The 22,189-nt window shown below is 28.5% G+C and overlaps 1 protein-coding gene across 6 annotated transcripts in view; it reads right to left on the bottom strand.

Moving 5' to 3' along the window:
• Positions 1-411: 411 nt before the first annotated feature.
• The window catches only part of LOC127285210 (ecdysone-induced protein 74EF), a 267,455-nt gene continuing 245,677 nt past the window's right edge, over positions 412-22,189 (bottom strand). For all 6 annotated transcript variants that reach the window (XM_051311092.1, XM_051311095.1, XM_051311096.1 and 3 more), the window contains one exon: positions 412-4,661. In XM_051311092.1, coding sequence (XP_051167049.1) covers positions 4,108-4,661 — 554 coding nt within the window. In that variant the 3' untranslated portion in view covers positions 412-4,107. The remainder of the gene's footprint in view (positions 4,662-22,189) is intronic.

Raw genomic sequence — 22,189 nt, 5'->3', positions numbered from 1 at the left:
TTTATATTATCTAAATGCATTTTAAAAAATAAATTAATAATTTGAATTTTATCTAAATTTTTCAGATATTTGTAAATTATTTTTTCATAACGAGGAGAATTCTCATCTGCTGGTCACATTGGCATCAGGAGAGCATGAAATTGTTTTTTTTACTTGATAATTCGTCAAAAAAATTTCAAAATTGATTCAAAATTCAAAAATGATTAGAAATTAATTTTTTAAACTTTAGGTAATTAAATGATAATAAATATATTTAAATTGAATAATTTTCATGGAAAATTTAAAAATAGTTATTTTTGAAAATTCAGTTTTTTTTAGATGAAAATTAATTACATAAGGAAAGGAATAAGGAATAATCCAAATAAGGAAGGAATAAAAAAAGATTTGATGAAGGAGATTAGAAATAGAATGTAACATTATTCCATTTTTTTTTTATGGTACATTATTCTTTTTAATTAATTTCACCTACAAACAACGAATCACAGAACGTTACATTCGAGTTCCTTAATGTCAATCCATCGTATTTCATTTATATTTTACAAGTAAATAATCATATATTTATCCCTATTACAGTAGTCTTATCTGTTAAAATATTGGGTTGTGTAGTCAAATTGTTATGTATGCAATATGTAAATTGGATTTACCTAAAAATAACATTTTTTTTTTTTGCCATAATGTGTTTTTATTGATTGTGTAGTTTTTTTTTTTTCGCATAGGTACTCGATTTTTTTTTTGTCCATTGTACTTTTTTTTCACCATCATCTTTCATTTATTTTTCTTTCTAATAATAATAATAATAACAAAAAAAGAAAAAACCATTCTCATTTCCCAATATTATTTTCAAAAAGTTTTTTTGTATTACTATAGAAAAAGTCGCACGTTAAAAAATCTAAACGGGTTTTTTTTTTTTCGACGAGGTATAAACATTTCGAAGATATACAAGGACAAAGTTTTTTTTTTTGGATATAATAAAAAACGGTGAGATGAAAATTTGGTTTATCCCGTTTTTTTTTTTTTTTTTTTTTAAATTTACGTTAGAAGGCAACACGTCTTTGTTATTATGAAAAGGCAATTCGCTTTGTATCATCGGTATGTCTGATGTCCCGTTTTTCTTTTTTTTTTTTTTAATAACATTATTATTCCTTACTGAGAAATTCGCGGGACCTATTACAGGCATTATTGGCAGCACTGGAACAATAAACTGTATATTTTAAACTGTACTTCGTCCTAGTAAAAATTAAAAATTTTTTTTTTTTTGCCATATATATTTATGTAATATATATATATATATATATATAATCTTGAGAGAGCGATATTGGCTGTCTTTGTGTATAATATAATAATGAACTCTCTTTTTCTCTATTTTTTTTTCTTTTTTTTTTTTTCTTATTTAACATTTTAACCAGTAATTATTAACCTTTTTTTTTCTCGACATATGTAATAATATAATAATAATAATAATAATAATAATAATAATAGTTTTTTTTTCAAGCAGATTGTTCTCATTTTATATATATGTACAAAAAAAGAGAAACTTAAAAGTCAAAAAAGTCACACGTTCGCACATCACGACCCAGAGCGACAATAAGTTAAAAATTTTACTCCTAATAATTTTTTTATTACACCCTGGACTCGAGGAGGATTCTCACGTCGACAACATTGATTTAATGAGAAACCATTGGAAGTTTAGTCGGTGTGCGTTATTTTTTTTTTTTTCACTTCGCCAAATATTTCCTAACACGGAGACATCGTTAGAACAATTAAGCATTATCCTCGTTATTTATCTTTTTTCTCCCCCCCCTTGAACGCGACACATAATCTCACAGAAACACAACAATTCACTCCATTTACTACATAACGTACAATATATATATATTTTTTTTTTTAATATAATATATATATATAATATTTATATAATCAATAATATATATATATATACTAAAAAGGTATACTTTTTTTGTATGTACAAGAGAATATAATATTTTTTTTTTTTTTTTTTGTATGAATTCAAGTAAAACGCTAAGATGCTAAATAACATTCTTGGACCTCGTGTATGTGTGTGTGTATGTAATAAAGCCAGCACCAAAATATTAACCCTCGGCTCATTAAAAAATTCACAATTTTTATATTTATAAAAAATATATTAAAAATGTAAGTTTTCCCTCCCTGAGCTCGTTCCAAAATTAAAACAATTTTTTTTTTTAAATTAAAACCAAAAAAATATACACAAAAATACGCGATCCCCCAATCATTTTTTTTTTTTATTCTCACAGCCCTCGATTCCTTTTTTTCGCGCTTCCCCCACCCTAAAAAAAATCCCCTTTTTTTGTTTCTTTACACAAAAAAAAGCATCACTTTTTTCGCGTCCTCGTGTCACAATATATATATATATATATATATATATATATATATATATTTATATAATATACAATAAATAATTTATTGTTTTGTTTTTTTAAAAAAAAATGTACAAATTTTGCCTATACACGCGTCTATAAGTTTTTTTTATAGTTAAGTAATTTGTCCGTAGAGATTTTTTTTTTTTTTTTTTATATAAAATACACACTACTCTCGACACCTAAAAACTAAATTTTTTTTTTCGTACAATCTCACGTCTTTCTCAAAAAAAAAAAAAAAAAAAAAAAAAATTATCAATGGTCCGAAGTCACACTTTCTTTTTAACAAAAAAGAAAAATTCGTGTTCGATCTTCATTCATCGATTTTTTTTTTCAACTATATTGTGTATTTTTATGGAATCATTTTATTTGATGAAGAATAAGTTGAAAGGAAAATTTACAAAATTAATAAATTTTGTAATTTTTGTAATTTATTTTTATATTAATTTAAATTAAAATTAAATTTAAAAAATTGTTAATATATTATAAAAATTGAATTTTTTTTTTTTTTAATGAATTGTAATTTTTAGGAATATACAATGAAAAAGTAATTTTATTTTATTCAAATACTCGATTATTGGCAAATAAATATGTTCTGAAGAAAGGGACCTTAGAAGCAAATGAATTATAGGTTATGTTTACGGTAATTTTACCATAATTAAGTCTCTTTTTACGTTTGTAAAATTAAAATCAGTTTTTTATTAGATATTTTGAACTTAAATATCAATTATTTTTATTTAGAGTTGATGTATTTTCAATTAAAATTTTTTTAAACATAACCTATATTTTTTTGGTTCTATAAAGGTCCCTTTCAAGTCACATTTCAAATAATGATTTGAGATGGTATTTGTTTCAAATACAAAAATTATTCAAATACAATTCAATTATTTGGTTTCAAAAATTATTTGATTAAAGTAAATATTTGTTTGATAATAGTCAAGTAATCGAGTATTTGAATCAAATAAATTTGAAATCTTGCGCAATTTTAGAAGAAAGTTTTTCCTTTTCTTTATGAAATAAATAATTTTCCTATAAAATAATGAGATTTACAAAAATCGTCTTTCTTGCGAATCACTTTTTTTTCAAATTTTGAATTCAAAAAATTCATATTTCTTTTGGTAATTGTTCTTTTACACTAATTACTAATTAATTGTACTAATTACTAATTTTATTTTTTTTAAATAATTTTTTTTTGCTTACAATTTGTAATTCTTTACCAAAATTGTAAATTTTTTTTTTAAATTTACAATCACAATACTAATATTAATAAAATTAATTAATAATAATAAAAATATCAAAATAATAAAAATTTCCAATCACAAAACAATTTTTCCTATAACGATAAAACAAAATATTATATTAGAACTTAAAAATTATTTTTTTTTTTTACAAATTGGTAAAAAATTACAAGATTTTATTATAATAATAATCGATGAATGAAGAACGTCGCGACATATACAAAAGGAACAACGGAGCCAGAGAGGGTTTTTTTTTTCTACTTCTTTTTTTCTTTTCTGTATATCATGTTTGTATGTGTAATGTAATCACATTGCCTGAGGGATATATATGCCAAATTGGCATTTTTTTTTCTGCTTTTTTAGATGTGAATTATAGCTCGACGTAGGCGATTTTTTTTTCTTCACAAAACTCGATATATATATAGACATTGATCCGCGTGGAGCTACTATCTACACGGATAGACAATTTTATTTCACGCACCCGTACAATCAATTTCAACGATATCTTTTGGTACATCGACAAATTGATAGACGAGCCTTTGACCATCGACTTTAGCGAGTATTCCACGTTGATAATAATAACGCAATGCACGTCCCATTGTTTCATAATTCATATCGGGTTTATTTTTATGTAAACCCCATAATTTTGAGACTGCCTTTGAATCGACAAGCTTAAATACGCCACGTTCACGATTTGTCCATTTAATATAACGCGGACAATATTGATTGTCCTGCAATAATTTGAGTAGAAATTCCCATAAATATGTTGTTGAACCTTCACGTGATTTTCTTTTAACAGCAGCGCCACCTTCGCCTTGTCGTGGTTTTTTCAATTTATTTTTCTTCGGTCTTGGTGGAAAACCTAATTCAAGAAGATATAAATCATCCGAAACAGATGATGTTGCCGCTTGAATTACACTTGTTGGTACACCGCCTGGTCCTCGTGGTGGACTTGGTGTACAAGGCGCTGTAAATTGTCCATTATTGCCGTACATTGAATTCACATAGCTGCTGTAACTTTCCGACACTGTAATCAGACAAAAAAAAGAAAGTATTAGATTTTTTTTTTTTTTAATGACGGTTTAAAAAAAATTTATGTATAAGAGAAAAAAAATTATAGATTATGTTTTATGAATGTTTTGAGGGAAAATACTTTTTTTTTTTGAGTGAAAAATAAATAAAAATTTTGAATTGACCAATCAAAATAAAAACTGCTTTTTATCATAAAGAAAAACTTAATAGAAACGATCATAAACATAACCTATATTTTTTTGCTTCTTAGGTCCCTTTTCTTTGGAATCAGAAATTAAAGAAAGTATTAAATTTTATTTTCTGAATAGTGACGCTCTGATAAAAAAAATCGATGTAGGGGGCGAAAAAAATCATAGGTTATGTTTTATGATTGTTTTGAGAGAAAAACTGTTTTTTGAGTGAAAAATAAATAAAAATTTTGAATTGATCAATCAAAATAAAAACTGTTTTTTTTATCATAAGTGAAACTTAATAGAAACGATCATAAACATAACCTACAATTTTTTGCTTCTTAGGCCCCTTTTCTTTGGAATCAGAAAATAAAGTATTAGAATTTTTTTCTGAATAGCCTGAATAGTAAAAAAATCTCTGATAAATCTCGCTCTGATAAAAAAATCGATGTAGGAAGCGAAAAAAATTATAGGTTATGTTTTATGATTGTTTTGAGGGAAAATACTTTTTTTTTTTGAGTGAAAAATAAATAAAAATTTTGAATTGACCAATCAAAATAAAAACTGCTTTTTATCATAAAGAAAAACTTAATAGAAACGATCATAAACATAACCTATATTTTTTTGCTTCTTAGGTCCCTTTTCTTTGGAATCAGAAATTAAAGAAAGTATTAAATTTTATTTTCTGAATAGTGACGCTCTGATAAAAAAAATCGATGTAGGGGGCGAAAAAAATCATAGGTTATGTTTTATGATTGTTTTGAGAGAAAAACTGTTTTTTGAGTGAAAAATAAATAAAAATTTTGAATTGATCAATCAAAATAAAAACTGTTTTTTTTATCATAAGTGAAACTTAATAGAAACGATCATAAACATAACCTACAATTTTTTGCTTCTTAGGCCCCTTTTCTTTGGAATCAGAAAATAAAGTATTAGAATTTTTTTCTGAATAGCCTGAATAGTAAAAAAATCTCTGATAAATCTCGCTCTGATAAAAAAATCGATGTAGGAAGCGAAAAAAATTATAGGTTATGTTTTATGATTGTTTTGAGGGAAAATACTTTGAAAATACTTTTTTTTGAGTGAAAAATAAATTTTTTTATGAAAATCAAAAGAAAAACTGATTTTTTTATCATAAAGAAAACTTAATAGAAACGATCATAAACATAACCTACAATTTTTTGCTTCTTAGGCCCCCTTTTCTTTGGAATCAGAAAATAAAGGAAGTATTAGAATTTTTTCTGAATAGTGACGCTCTGATAAAAAAATCGATTTAGGAGGCAAAAAAAATTATAGGTTATGATTTATGAGTGTTTTGAGGAAAAATCATTTTTTTTTTTTTTGAGAAAAAAATAAATAAAAATTTTGAATTGACCAATCAAAATAAAAACTGCTTTTTATCATAAGGAAAACTTAATAGAAACTATCATAAACATAACCTATAATTTTTTCCTTCTTAGGTCCCTTTTCTTTGGAATCAGAAAATAAAGAAAATATAAAATTTTATTTTCTGAATATTGACGCTCTGATAAAAAAAATCGATGTAGGAAGCGAAAAAAATTATAGGTTATGTTTTATTATTGTTTTGAGGGATAATACTTTGAAATAACTTTTTTTTTTTAAGTGAAAAATAAATAAAAATTTGAATTGAACAAATCAAAATAAAAACTGATTTTTTTATCATAAGGAAAACTTAATAGAAACAATTATAAACATAACCTACAATTTTTTGCTTCTTAGGCCCCCTTTTCTTTGGAATCAGAAAAGAAGAAAGTATTAGAATTTTTTTTCTGAATACGTTTTGATAAAAAATTGATGTAGGAGGCAAACAAAATTATAGGTTATGTTTATGATTGTTTTGTGGGAAAATAACGAAAATACTAAAAAGAGAATAAATAAAAACTATGAATTAATTAATCAATATAAAAACTACTTTTTAATCATAAGGAAAAATTAATTAAAGTGTAAAACGATCATAGAAATAACCTATAATTTTTTGTTTCTTATGCTCCTTTTCTTTAGAATCATAATAAAAGAAAGTATTAGATTTTTTTGAATATAAATATGACGCTCCGCGATAAAAGGTACCTGAGCTCCCAAAATTTTTAAGGCGGTTCCAGAATAGGTGCAAAAGCCAAGTACAAGTGCAAGTCCAAATGCAAATCCCATGAATGCAAAAGAGATAGATAGACTACCTATCTCTTTCGCACTCATAAGATTGTCACTTGGACTTGCACTTGTACTTGGCTTTTGCACCTATTCTGGAACCACCTTTAGGTTATATTTAGTGATAGTTTTATCTCAATAAAGGTTTTATCTGTATTTTTATTTCAAAAATCAAAAATATAACCTAAAAATTGTGGGAGTACTTTTTGTCGTGGAGCATCACATATGTGACGTGTTCTGATAAGAAATGGAGGCAAAAATAAGTATAGGTTATGTTTATGATTGTTTTAACTGATTTTTTTTTATCATAACGATTTAATAAAAGCATGAAACGATCATAAACATAACCTATAATTTTTTGCTTCATGCTCCTTTTCTTTGGAATCAGAAAAAAAGAATTTTTTTTCTAAATATATATGACGCTCTGACGAAAATAGATGTAGGAGGCAAAAAAAAATTATCGGTTATGTTTATGATTGTTTTGAGTGAAAATACAACACAAATAGTCAATAATAAATTTGAATTAATTAATCCAAAAAAAAAACTGATTTTTCTTCATCATAATAAGAAAAATTCATTAAAATCATGAAACATCAATCATATAAACATAACCTATAATTTTTTTTTGCTTCTTAGGCCTCTTTTCGCAAAAAAAAAAAATTTAGAAAAAATGCGCTTCCAATAAATTTTTACATTCCCAGGTAAAAAATTATTTAATTTATTTTTTTTTAATAGAATTGTTTTTTTTCATGGGAAAAATTTTTTTTTTTTACATAAAATTTTTGGGAGATTGATTAAAAAATCAGATATTATGATAAAAAAAAAAAAATAAAAAATAAGACGCAACTTTTGCATAAATTCGCATTTGTGTGTTGAAACGACGGAAATGTTATTCGCTCTTAGGCGGCAGTGGAGGAAAGGGGGAGTTTTTAGTCGCATCGTCGCACACCACGTGACCGAGTCTTGAAAAACGAGTGTGTATTCGTTTTCACAAACAGGAATTGCTTATAATTCAACGAGAAGAAGAAGAAGAAGAAGAAGACAACACAAATGCAATCCTTGTGCGTCAGTTGCATATATATATATATATATATAGAAGTCTCTATAGAAGTAGAGGTTTTGCAAAAGAGAAAAAGAGAGAGAGAGAAAGAGAATCGGGAGGTGGGAGAGGTTAACCGGAGTGAAATGGTGTGTATAGGGAGAAGGGAAATACGATGCAAGAAGAGAAACCGGGGTGAGAGGATGGCTTGCAGTATATGTATGATAGAGGACTGACCCGAGCCAAGGTTGGATGGTGACGCCATCAAGCTACTAGTGCATAATAGCGCCGCTTTCTGAGGCCGTGCTAAAATCGGAACTCATCCTCTCTCCACCTTCGTCGTCGTCGTCGTCGTCGTGTCGGTTTTTCCCCTCTTTTAACAAAATCCGACGCCGCTCACGACAGACAAAACTCTATATTCAACAATTTTTAAACCAAAAAAAAAAAAAAAATTCACGTTTTACGATTAAATATTAAATATATATTTTTCTTATTTTTTTTTTCCTCTGCGAGGTATTCCGACGAAATATATATTTTTTTTTTGCACGCAAAACATACCGAAATTATATATATACACCGAGAATTTGAATTTATGTTCATTTTTCAAGGGTTTTATTAAGGCATTATGTGACTAAAGATTTCATCTTATATATTCGTCTTTTTTTTTTTTTTTTTTTTTTGCTTCATTTTCTAGAGGAATTTCTCTTATCTTTTGATTTTGAAGCATAAGAATGTGATTTTGAAAAAAAAAAATTTTGAAATATATATGGAACTTTCAAATTGGAATTTTTGTTAACAATTTTCAAAATTGTAAAAGAAATGCGAATACGAATTATAAAATTTCAAGAGAAAACAGAAACTATACTCCAATTTTTGGGAAAAAAAAAATTGGAATTTGAAGAAAAAAAAAATCCGCAGAGGAGAAAATTGAAAATATCATTTGGAATTTCAGAAAATCTTTTTTCGATTATAATTTTAGGATATCTAAATTTTGAGAAAGAAAAATCGAAATTCTGAAAAAAAATTTATAAATTTGAGAAAAAATATTCAATTCGCAAATAACGGTGAAGAAAATCAAAAATAAAATTTGGAATCTGAGAAAGAAAATTCTTTTCCAATTATAATTTTAAAATTTCGAAAAAAATTTGCGGGAAATATTGAAAAAAAAATTAAATTCGCAAATAACGGAGAAGAAAAAAAAAAATAAAAATTAGAATTTCAGAAAGAAACTCCTTTTCCAATTATAATTTTAAAATTTCGAAATTTTGAGAAAGAAAAATCGTAATTTTGAAAAAAAAATTTTTACATTTCGGAAAAAATATTCAATTTGCAATTAACGGAGAAGAAAATCAAAAATAAAATTTGGAATCTGAGAAAGAAAATCATTTTCCAATTGTAATTTTAAAATTTCGAAATTTTGAGAAAGAAAAATCAAAAATTTTGAAAAAAAAAATTTATAAATTTCGGAAAAAAAATTAAAATTCGCAAATAACGGAGAAGAAAATGAAAAATAAAAATTGGAATTTTAGAAAGAAAATCTTTTTTCAATTATAATTTTAAAATTTCGAAATTTTGAGAAAGAAAAATCGTAATTTTGAAAAAAAAAGTTATAATTAAAAATCTAATTCGCAAATATAACGGAGAAGAAAATCAAAAATAAAATTTGGAATCTGAGAAAGAAAATTCTTTTTCAATTATAATTTTAAAATTTCGAAATTTTGAGAAAGAAAAATCGAAATCCTCAGAAAAACTTTAAAAAATTCAGAAAAAAATTTGAAATTCTATCAGAATTTTTGAAAATAACTTGAATTTTTCGTGAAAAACGAAATTTTAACATAAATCGAAATTATTTAGAAAATAACAGAAATAATTATTTAGAAATTAAAATGAATTTTTTTTTCAAAATCACAAAATCAAGGAATTCACCAAGAGAAAAAAAAAATATTGAAATAATTTCAAATCTACAAAAAGAAAATCTTTATTCGATTATAATTTTAGGATATCTAAATTTTGAGAAAGGAAAATTAAAATTTTGAAAAAAAATATTGGCGGGAAATATTGAAAAAAAAAATTAAATTCGCAAATAACGGAGAAGAAAATGAAAAATAAAAATTGGAATTTCAGAAAGAAAATCCTTTTTCAATTATAATTTTAAAATTTCGAAATTTTGAGAAAGAAAAATCGAAATCCTCAGAAAAACTTTAAAAAATTCAGAAAAAAATTTGAAATTCTATCAGAATTTTTGAAAATAATTTGAATTTTTCGTAAATAACGAATTTTTAACATAAATCGAAATTTTTTAGAAAATAACAGAAATAATTATTTAGAAATTAAAATGAATTTTTTTCAAAATCAAGGAATTCACCAATAGAAAAAAAAAATTGAAATAATTTCAAATCCACAAAAAGATTTCTCCTTTGAAATCGAAATTTTCCAAATAATTTCAAAAACAATTCAAAATAAACTGTACAAAAGAAAAAAAAAAATAGAATTTACCAGGAGAGAAAATTTTTTGAAGAGTAAAAAAAAAATACGATTTTCAAAAAATAAACAGGAATCACGAGAATAATATGCTTCTGGCTTATATTTCTTATGTCAGATATGCGATTGTGAATATACATATATTGAAAGAGAGAGTTTTAGACGAGCGGCGCTTATAAGATATTCAACGAATTTTGAGAACGTGTATAAAAATAGTTTGTGCAAAAAAAAAAAAAAAACTGTTGTTTCGGCTCCGGGAGGCCGGCCCGCCCGCGCAACAAGGTTTCGATGAAGCCGGATCAAGTCTCTCTCTCTTTTTCTTTCTGTTTATATAGTGTGACTGCTAGATGAGTCAATCGTAGACCCGTTGTCTAGGATCATTGCGAGAGAAAGAGTAGGGGGACTACTTCACTGACCTATACCACAACGACGAACGGAAAGTCCGTTCCCTCGTCTCTTATATATATATATATATATATATATATATATATATATATAAACATAATACTTAAATCGATCGCTGACGATGATTAAATATTGATGATTTATATGACTACTGCGGAATTGTTTTTCATTATATATTTCATTGCATTTATAATGGCTATTTTTGGGGTTGTCGACCAACTTCGACCCGTGACGTTGAATATATATATATATTTTTTTTCTTTTTTCTTCACTCGAGGCCATATACTGTTAATGATTCTCGCATATATAACACACACATACAATGTGTTTGTCAAAAAAGTCGACCTTCCACTCGACATTTATTCGCATCGAAATTAATATGTTAGGAAGTGACTGTTTTGCGTTTCTGATTAGGTAACTCCTTTGTTATATATATTTTTTTTTTTTTTATTTTCACGCGCCTTTGGAGCCAGACAAAATAATTTTTCTTTCTTTTTTCAAATCGTTGGGGAATTTTTAAAATAGAATATTATTGTTGGATAAATAATTCCCTGAGATGAAAAAATTCAATGATGTTTCGTTGATATGAAGATGAAGATTCGAGATATATATATATATTTTTTAGCTTTGTGTGAATTAACATAGAAATCGCCGCAATTTTTTGGAACTGAACAATATCCTCTCTCTTTCTGTCAAGACGTCAAAATATACGAAAACCTGCAAGACATATTTATATAACTTTAGATCATTTTTTAAAATAAAATTTTGTATTATAAAGATTTGAAAAAAAAAACGTAAAACAATTTGCAATTATTACGATACAATTTCGAAAAATGAAAAAAATTTGATTAGCCACAAAAAATTCAAAATGCGGCCATTTTTTGGCCCTTTAAGCGCTATAATATTTACAAAAAATCCTAACGTGATGGGACATTTTGGAGGTTATATTCGAATTCTGCGTGACAAAACCTAAACCAACTTCTCATTTTTTTTTTTTGTATATAACAGACTGAAGTGAAATTTTGCAGGCCTGTGTTATAGGTTATGTTTTTTGTTATGTTCAGGGAAAATTGTAAATTTTACACATTATTTAAAGTTGAGAAAATGAAAATTACACAATAAAAGTAAAAAACATAACTTTGAATTTCTATTAATTCTATTTTTCTATTTCTATTAAATATAATATAATATTATATTAATATTCGCCGATAGTAATAATAATAATAATAATAATAATAATAATAATAATAATAATAATAATAATAATAATAATAATAATAATAATAATAATAATAATAATAATAATAATAATAATAATAATAATAATAATAATAATAATAATAATAATAATAATAATAATAATAATAATAATAATAATAATAATAATAATAATAATAATAATAATAATAATAATAATAATAATAATAATAATAATAATAATAATAATAATAATAATAATAATAATAATAATAATAATAATAATAATAATAATAATAATAATAATAATAATAATAATAATAATAATAATAATAATAATAATAATAATAATAATAATAATAATAATAATAATAATAATAATAATAATAATAATAATAATAATAATAATAATAATAATAATAATAATAATAATAATAATAATAATAATAATAATAATAATAATAATAATAATAATAATAATAATAATAATAATAATAATAATAACGTTCAAAAGCCGAAAGGCATATGAATTATGAATAATAATAATAATAATGTTTGTGAACTTATAATGTTCAGTAAAAATTGTTTTAAACTTAATATTCTCAAATATATTTAAAAACTTCAATTGACAAAAGATAAAAATTACTTCAGGAATAGTACTAAACAACAGTGCAGGGATAGGAACATAAAATAGTATTCTTTCTTATAGAACTGCGTGACTAATTTTGATTGGCCGTGTTTGCAAATTTGTATTACAGGTGGCGCTGCAATGGCGCGAAAATTTAAATTTAAATACACAACATTTATAATTATTTTCTATATCTTGATTTAAAAAAATTATAGGTTATGTCTATGATGGAGTAAAAATTCATAAACATAACCTATATATATAATTTTGTGCTTCTTAGGCCTCTTTCTTCAGGTGGCACATCAAATATTCTTCGGTACAATATAAAACTTCGCACTTACTACAGATTAAATTCAAACCTGAATAATCCGAATCTATATATATATATATCTATCAAGAAATTTGTATATTTATAAGTGCGTGTTAATTCTTAAGAATTGAAATTTGAGTTTTTTTTCCTCTTTTAATTTTTAAACGAAAGAAAACAATTTCTTCGGATTTTTTTCTTTTTTTTGAGAACTTTTTCTTATTGAAAAAAAAAAACTTTTCTTAGAGGAAAAAATGAATTTTGAAAATAAATCAAGTTTTCTTTTCTTCCCCCTATTTATTTCGCATCAGACAGTCGGAAGTTGAGTCGCGCCTCGTGCACGTAACGAGTTCGAGATAAATATATATATATATATATATATATATATATATATATATATATATAGAGAGAGAGTTTTAGAAATACTCGATAAAATCGCCGTAGAGGAAATTTTGTAAATATTTCACAAGAAATATTCTTGCTAATCTCGCGGGGGCCGGAAGTACACAAGTATATATGTGGCGAATAGGGGGAGAGAAAGAGAGAGAGAGAGAGAGGACGCGAGAGAGAATATGGCACAGAACGTGAAGATAAAAAAAAAAGAAGAGTGGATATTCTTTGGTGGGGATTCCAGGGTCGCGGACAAGACAAGGAGAGATAGAAGAAGAAGAAAAAAAAAGAGGTATGCTGAAAGTGAGGCTGAGAGATGCTGCGCGTTGCGAGGAGGCAAGAACACATTCAAGATGGATAATTGGCTGCGAATCGCGACGAGAAGCGCGCTCCTATTTTTCAAAATATATGAGACTATTGAAAAAATTCGATGGACATTTTTTTTTTAATCGAAAAAAATTCAATTTACGTAGTGAAATTTCAAAAAAGAAAATTTTTTAATTATAAAGATATTAAATAATTTTACAATTTATCTAGTGGAATTTATATTGCATATATATATAAATATTCCACTATTCTAATTTTCATTTATAATTTATTAATCGTTCAAAGAAATTTTCTATTTTTATCATATATACGAAACTAAATATTAAAAGTACTTACTTTTAAATTTTGTTACATACATTAAGATTATTTCCTTTTTTTGACGCATATATTTTTTTTTGTTGAAATTGTTGCATTTAAATTTGGACAGTAATTTTATTTACATTGTTTTAAAAAAAAGAATCGAAGATTCAAATTTGGCGCGCTTTGAAGGAATGTATAGAAAAAGGAAAAATAGGAGGTTATGTTTATTGTGTATACTTTAAAAGTTCTGTTAATTACACCGAAAATCAATTTTTATTTCTAAGTTTATATTTATGTTTTTCATTTCAAATTTATCATAACCATAACCTATAAATTGTAAAAGGATTATAAGTTCGCAATCAAGGTAAAACGATCATAAACATAACCTGTAATTTTTTGCTTCTTAGATTCATCTCACGTGTGTCTGTTGAAAAAATTATACTTTTGTGATAGTGAATAAACTATTTTTACAGAAAAAAAAGTTTTTAAAAAGTTAAAAAAAAATTTCAAACTTACGGAATTAAATTTCTAGTGCGAGATTTTATTGAAACCGTACTTTTATATATTTTTTCAAGTTAAGAAACAGAAACGGTATCAAGTGTTAAGTAAGTCTATAGTCGAGGTCGGATATTTTTTTACAGTGACAGCAAAAATTCAGTTACATGAGAATAATATATATATAGGTGAAAAAATAGTACTGTAAGAATAAAGTCTGCAACTTGGTCAGTAACCTCACATGTATAATATAAAAAAAAAAATATGTCTACGTGGACGGAAGAGGATAGTCACGCATTCTTCCCATTGGTGTCATTTTGACCTTTGTTTAAACGAACCAAAAAAAAAAATACATAAAAGCTCTGACAAAAGTTGTATATAAATATATAATTCTAAAATTGCATATGCAATGACGTCCTCGCATCAGTCACTGATCATCGATCCGTGTATTTCCGGGTATACCAAATAGCGATATGACTTCTGGTTGTACTTGACAAAAAAAATTTTACTCTTCCTGAACAAGAGGAATTTATAATTTGTATTTTTTTTTGTTCTCTTCGTTTTGAATTTAATTCTTTCGTTTTGCGATTCGTATTTATAACCTCAAAATTTATTGTATAATGTAAATTTTGAGGTTATATAAGTATATATATATATACGAAGTGTAACAATTCGGGGAAGTACAAACGCTCCTTGTTTCTGATTGGCTGGGAATATTACTATGGCCAATAAAAAACAAGGAGTGTTTTGTAGTTCCCGAAATGTCTAACGTGAGGTCACCCCGGTCGGTAAAGTCACAGAAAATAGAGCGATTACCACAGTGGTTCCAAAGTTTGGTTGGTTTTTATTGTGAGACGCATGAAAATCCCCTAAACTTCATATAACAGAAATGCCATTTGACAGAAATTTATATAACAGAAATTTCATTGGACAGAATATTTACATGGCAGACAATTCTTATAACAGACTTTTCATTTGACAGACGTTTGATTGGACAGAATTTTTATCGAACAGAAATGTCACTTAACAGAAATTTTATCTGACAGAATTTCCATTCAACAGAACATAAGTATAGCAGAACTCTCATTGGATAGAATATTTACACGGCAGACGATTCATATAACAGACTTTTCATTGGGCAGACGTTTGATTGGACCGAATTTTTATCGAACAGAAATGTTACTTAACAGAAATTTTATCTGACAGAATTTCCATTCAACAGAACATAAGTATAGCAGAACTCTCATTAGTCGTAATTTAACTTTTGCATCATACATTCTCATCCCTGCTATATTTTTAACTTGTCGGTAAAGTAGACGTAGAGGTCAGTAGTTACTATTTCTTTCTAGCGCCAAAGTTTGAATATTAAATAATAAAACTAATATTTTATTTCATTATTATTGATAATGAATGACTAATAATTATAAATAAATAAAATATTAGTTTTATTATTTAATATTCAAACTTTGGCGCTAGAAAGAAATAGTAACTACTGACCTCTACGTCTACTTTACCGACAAGTTAAAAATATAGCAGGGATGAGAATGTATGATGCAAAAGTTAAATTACGACCAATGAGAGTTCTGCTATACTTATGTTCTGTTGAATGGAAATTCTGTCAGATAAAATTTCTGTTAAGTAACATTTCTGTTCGATAAAAATTCGGTCCAATCAAACGTCTGCCCAATGAAAAGTCTGTTATATGAATCGTCTGCCGTGTAAATATTCTATCCAATGAGAGTTCTGCTATACTTATGTTCTGTTGAATGGAAATTCTGTCAGATAAAATTTCTGTTAAGTGACATTTCTGTTCGATAAAAATTCTGTCCAATCAAACGTCTGTCAAATGAAAAGTCTGTTATATGAATTGTCTGCCATGTAAATATTCTGTCCAATAAAATTTCTGTTATATAAATTTCTGTCAAATGGCATTTCTGTTATATGAAGTTTAGGGGATTTTCATGCGTCTCTTTATTGTCTCCACTCGCCATTTGTCATAATTCTCGACGACTACCGCACCCTGCTCTAGTGAAAATTTAGTAATTTTGTTATTAAAATTAAAAGTTACTAAATTTTCACTAAAGCAGGGTGCGGTACTTGACAAGAATTAGGACAAATGGTGATAGTGGGGACAATGGAAACCAACCAAACTTGGAACCACTGTGGTAATCGCTCTATTTTCTGTGACTTTACCAACCGGGGTGACCTCACGTTAGACATTTCAGGAACTACAAAACGCTCCTCGTTTTTGATTGGCTAGTCATGTTTCCGGAAATATTCCCAGCCAATTAGAAACGAGGACTGTTTGTGTTCTATATCTATTCTCTAGGGAATTTTTAACTTCTAAATATTTTGTTTTCGTTATACTTATTCGAAAATTCGACACCATTTGTGGAAAAAAGGGTAACAAAATAGAGAGGGAGAAATTTTTTGGAAAATAATAGAGAAAAGAGACGGTAATGGAAAAATTGGGAGTATGAAACTGCTTCCTTCATAAGGAAGCAAAAACAGAAAAGAAAAAGAAAAAGTGAGGAATTAATATTAGAATAGTTCTAAAAGTGAGACAGAGAGGAAAGGAAAGAGAATTTGCGGGAGAATTATGGGAAGGTTGAGAGGAGGAGAGAAGTGGAGAAAGAGAGGGAGAATGGTGGAAGAAGAGTGACGTTAGTTCGTGCATGGTGCATCGGACTAACAGTCGCAGGAGGCAAAGAGAGGAGGAGAAGGATAGAGCAGTTAAGTTAGTCTGTCGGTCAGTGACTGGCTGACTTTCCCGGCACAGCCGAAGGTCAACTCTCCCTCTATGTCTCTCCTCCTCTTCCTCCATCCTTATTCAACTTCTCTTCATCATCTTTCCCTCTCTTATATATATATATATATATATATATATATATATATATATATATCTGCATTCTCAAATGCATACTGTACTACGCGCGCTCTTCGAGGCCTATCCACTCCTTTGGGGACCTTTTCTCTCGCTCCCATCACGAAATAATTCTCATACAGAGTGTACGCACCCAAGGGTCATCGGGGTCATGATCGCCAACAAGGAATTCATTTCTATTTTTGCCCCTTTTTTTTTGAGGTTAGAAATTCTTTTCTAAAAAGAAAATCCTCAAAAATTAGTTTTAAACTATAACCTCGAAATTTGTTACTTGATACATATCAAGGAACTTGTTCGTTTTAAAAAAATAAGTAACAAATTTGAGGTTATGTTTATTAAAATAAGACATTATGTAACTCTATATCGACTATATTAAATTGTTATATACTATATTGAAGCGTTCCGGTAACCCCTTGGGCGAGATTGCGTCACGAGAATTGACAGATATGTCATTGCATTGATTCTGAAATGAGGTTATTATGCGCGTATTAGAAACATAGAGCAAGGTCATGTCATCGAGAGTGTCAAATGAGTGAGCGATGAAAACTGATCGCAAATCGAAGCGAAAACAAAGGAAAAAAATGAAGAACAAAGGAAGAAATGAAGAACAAAAGGAGAAAAATATGAAGGTACTAGAAGAGGAACAAGAAGAAGAAGAAGAAGAAAGGAAGAGGAAGAAGACGAAGAATCAACGGTACAGCCGAGAAAATGGTTTTGTACACCCGCTATTCTTAATCCCCCCGCCCTCCCCCTTCCCCCATTCTCGTTGACGCCCGTTCACTTTCTCCAACAGTGGCGAGAGAGTATCCACACCCCCTCCGTTGATTCCCCGCCCTGATGACGGCATCCCTCCCCTCCATTTAAAACAAATGTCGGAGGGTCTAGGTCTAGCAGTGGGTCTAGGTCTAGGCTGAAATACTAGTACACGGGAATGCTCATGGTGCGTTTGGGATGTCGTCAGTGCAGACAAATTCTCGTTTGTATACGTGTGTGTGTGTGTGTGTGTTTGCAACTCACAATAACTCGTCTCTCCGCTTAGGTATATTTAGATTGCGCATGCATGCACGACTTCTGTGGCTTGTCAAGTTCCCTATGTCCCTCCCTCTCTCTCTCTCTCTCGCTGTGTGTGAGTAAATTCGCCCCACATACTCTCAGGGATAGCAAAAGCTGCGCTCTCAACCGGTCTTTTCTCTCTCTTTAACCGGAAATGAATCATTTCAAATTGTCAATTTTCGCCCCAAGCTTGAGGAGGATGCATATATATAGAAGCCGGACATCGTGTGTTTCCTGATCAATCTTCTCCCATGATAATGATGATAATGATGATAATGATGATGATGAGGAGTCTCAAGTTTGTTACCGGGGGAAACAAAAAAATTATGTTTTGATGATGATACTGGAGGCTGTCAATATGGAAATTTTGATATTGAAATTGGGTTGAATCGGAGTTTTTGTTGAGAATTTAAGGATAAAAAGACGTTTTTCTGTATACACTACTAGTACTAAGTTCTACAATACTATTTAGGTCTTTTACTACTTAATAGATATTTTCACAGAAAATTAAAAGGCATATTAAAATAAGCGTTGCAGCTTATTTTAATATCTTATAATTTTCTGTGTTACTTAGTTTTACTACTAGTTCTACTTAGATTACTACTAATCAGGTCTATACTTATACTTGTACTACTACTAGTGACCTACTACTATTAAACCTACCTACAACCTACTATTTAACCTACTTAAACCTACCTTCCTACCTACTTAACCTTACTACTACTACTACTCTATACTACTACTTATTTTTGGTATACCATTTAAGTACAGTTCAATACTACTATAATAGAACTAAGTAGCAGTAGAATTTAGTAGAACTGGTAGTAGACCTTAGATATAGCAGTAGTGGAACTAAGCTATCTAAGGTCTACTACTAATTCTACTAAATTCTACTGCTATTTAGTTCTAACACTACTTTGTTCTATTATAAAATCGGGTCTACTAAGTTCTACTTCTACTTACAATTAGTTCAACCTCTACTTAGTCTTACTATACTAAGGATCAGTTTCACCAACTCCGGTTAAAAGATAATTAGCGATTAAATCCTTAACCGACCAATCATGAGCGGTTAAATTGGCTTTAATTGCCGATTAACTTTTAACCGGAGTTGGTGAAACTGGCCCTAATATAGTAGCAGCAGCAGTAGTATTAGTAGTAAATATGATCAGTCGTAGTAAAACTATAAGCTTCTACTTAGTTCTACTATACTTCTATTTAGGTCCACTAATAGTACCATTTAGGTCTACTGTTGGTACTGCTTAGGTCTTCTACTAGTACTGCTTAGTTCTATTACTACTACTTAATCCTACTACTACTTAATCCTACTACTACTTATAATCCTACTACTACTTAATCCTACTACTACTTAGTCCCACTACTACTTAGGTACGTCTATACTATGCTAGCTACCTAGTTCTACTAAAGGCTCTGGCACATGAAGCAGATTATCAGAATAGATTTTAACCAATCAAAATGCACTCTCTTATAGCAAATATTATATATATACCTTTTGCCGCAAGAGATTAAATGATTGGTTAAAATCTATTCTGCTAATCTGTTCCATATGACAGAGCCCTTATCTATATATACAACGCACTTTTTTTCATTGCTTACATTTTTAGTAATTAAAAACAAAAATTCCAGCTCCAAAAAATCAACAGCCGATTTTTTAAAGTCAAAATGAATATACGAACTAATTGGCAAATAAATCGTTTCTCATGAGAAATCGCAAAGATATATTATCATTTCGTATACGTCATTTCTCCTGCTCTCTCAAGTTGATGGACGCGTTTTTCCTCTGCTTTTGAAATTCAAACACGCACGTATATATATATATATATTTATACTTAAAATACGCATATATATATACCTGCGGAAATTTATCAAGAAAAACAAGAATGAAATTCATTGCATGTGAAATAAAAGAAAGAGAAAAAAAAAAACACCTGAGAACAAACAAGATCGGTGTATTAAAATAATGGAGGATATAGAAATAAGGAGAATAGAGAGGATTAAAGAAGGGGAATAGAGGAGAAAGAGAATAGAGAGGATTAAAGAAGGAGAATATATATTGCGGAGGCATGTAATCGGCAGACGCATGAAGATACGCGACGATCGGCACACCGGTTGTCTGATGCTGCGGTGCGGAGAATGTACTTTTGCGCATCCGGATATGGGACAAAGTGGTACAGTAACGCAGTGGCTAAAGGAGGAAGAGGCTGTATAATGGAGGATCAAGAATACGAGAGGAAGAAGAAATGAAATAAGAGAGAAAGAGAGAGAGAGATGAGGTCCTGTCGTACAGAAAGAGAGAACAACAGGGAAAAAGAGAGACGAAAAGGCAACAGAAAAAGAACTAAAAAAAAGACCCCTAAACCCAGGGACGTAGTGTCTATACGTCTCGGAAATGCGTCTAGCATTCTTTACACTGTAAAACGAGAGTTATTAATTTAATACCAAAACTTTAGGTATACTAAATTGCCTTTTGGTTTTATTTTAATACCTAAAATCGGTACTATTTTAGTACTTTCTTTTTACAGTGTAAGGATTTATACCATATCAGTATTGTCAAGCAATCGTATGGATTGAATTTTTACTGAGAATCACTGAATTTGATTGGCTCTGAATATTCCATTTACACCGTGAAAATTTAATATTGTAGAAGCCAATCAAATTCAGTAATTCTCAGTGAAAATTCAATCCAGCTGATTGCTTGACTATACTGGAGGTATAAAATAGCCATTAGGGATCATTTTTCTTTAAGCCTTGCGATTGGTTTCTATACTTGTACCCACTCGACATTTGTCATAATTCTCGTCAACTATCACACCCTGCTCTAGTGAAAATTTAGTGACTTTATTGTTAAAATTAAAAATTACTATAAAGTTACTAGGTTGGTTTCCATTGTCCCCACTCGCCATTTGTTATAATTTTCGTCAACTACCGCACTCTGCTCTTGTTAAAATTTAGTAACTTTATTGTTAAAATTAAAAAAATTACTAAATTTTCACTAGAGCAGGGTGCGGTAGTTGACGAAAATTATGACAAATGGCGAGTGGAAACAATGGAAACCAACATATATAGTAACTTTATAGTAATTTTTAATTTTAACAATAAAAGTTAGTAAATTTAATTCACTATAGGGCAGGGTGCGGTAGTTGATGTGAATTATGAAAAATGGCGACTGGAGATTTTGGCGAGTTGGGACAACGGAAACCAACCCTGTGACTTAATAGGTACTCTATTAAAAAAAAAACTCTTACTCAATTACAATTGATCTTCAAAAAAAAAAAATTACAATCTCTCCTCAAAAATTACTTTATAGGTTCTAAATTGAAAACAAAAAATTCAAATTAGAATTTATAATTCCAAATTGATAGTTTTTCGTAGCAATTTTTTTTCTTTTTTTTTAACAATACGAAATACGCAGAAAGGGGTTGAATATAAAATTATTAAGGAGTTTTGTTAGAATTGCACGCGGCCCTGGGAAACGAAGAGGGAACTCGGATGAAAAGACAGACAAGCTGGAGAGAAAAAGAGAGAGAGAGTGACGAAAGAGGAAGGGAGGGTTGGTGCATGTCGGGATGAGAGCTCGTTGGGGAAGGGGTGGGAGAGGAGAGAGAAGGGGTGAAGGGGGGAGGGCAGACGGGGTGAATTGCCGGCGACAAGGTCACCGCCTAT

This window comes from Leptopilina boulardi, unplaced genomic scaffold (genome assembly GCF_019393585.1).
Source record: "Leptopilina boulardi isolate dan_hultmark-lab unplaced genomic scaffold, ZJU_Lbou_2.1 LbouV2_330, whole genome shotgun sequence".
NCBI lineage: Eukaryota > Metazoa > Arthropoda > Insecta > Hymenoptera > Figitidae > Leptopilina > Leptopilina boulardi.
Note: the sequence above shows the minus strand (reverse complement) of the source record. Positions and strands in the feature narration are given on the sequence as shown.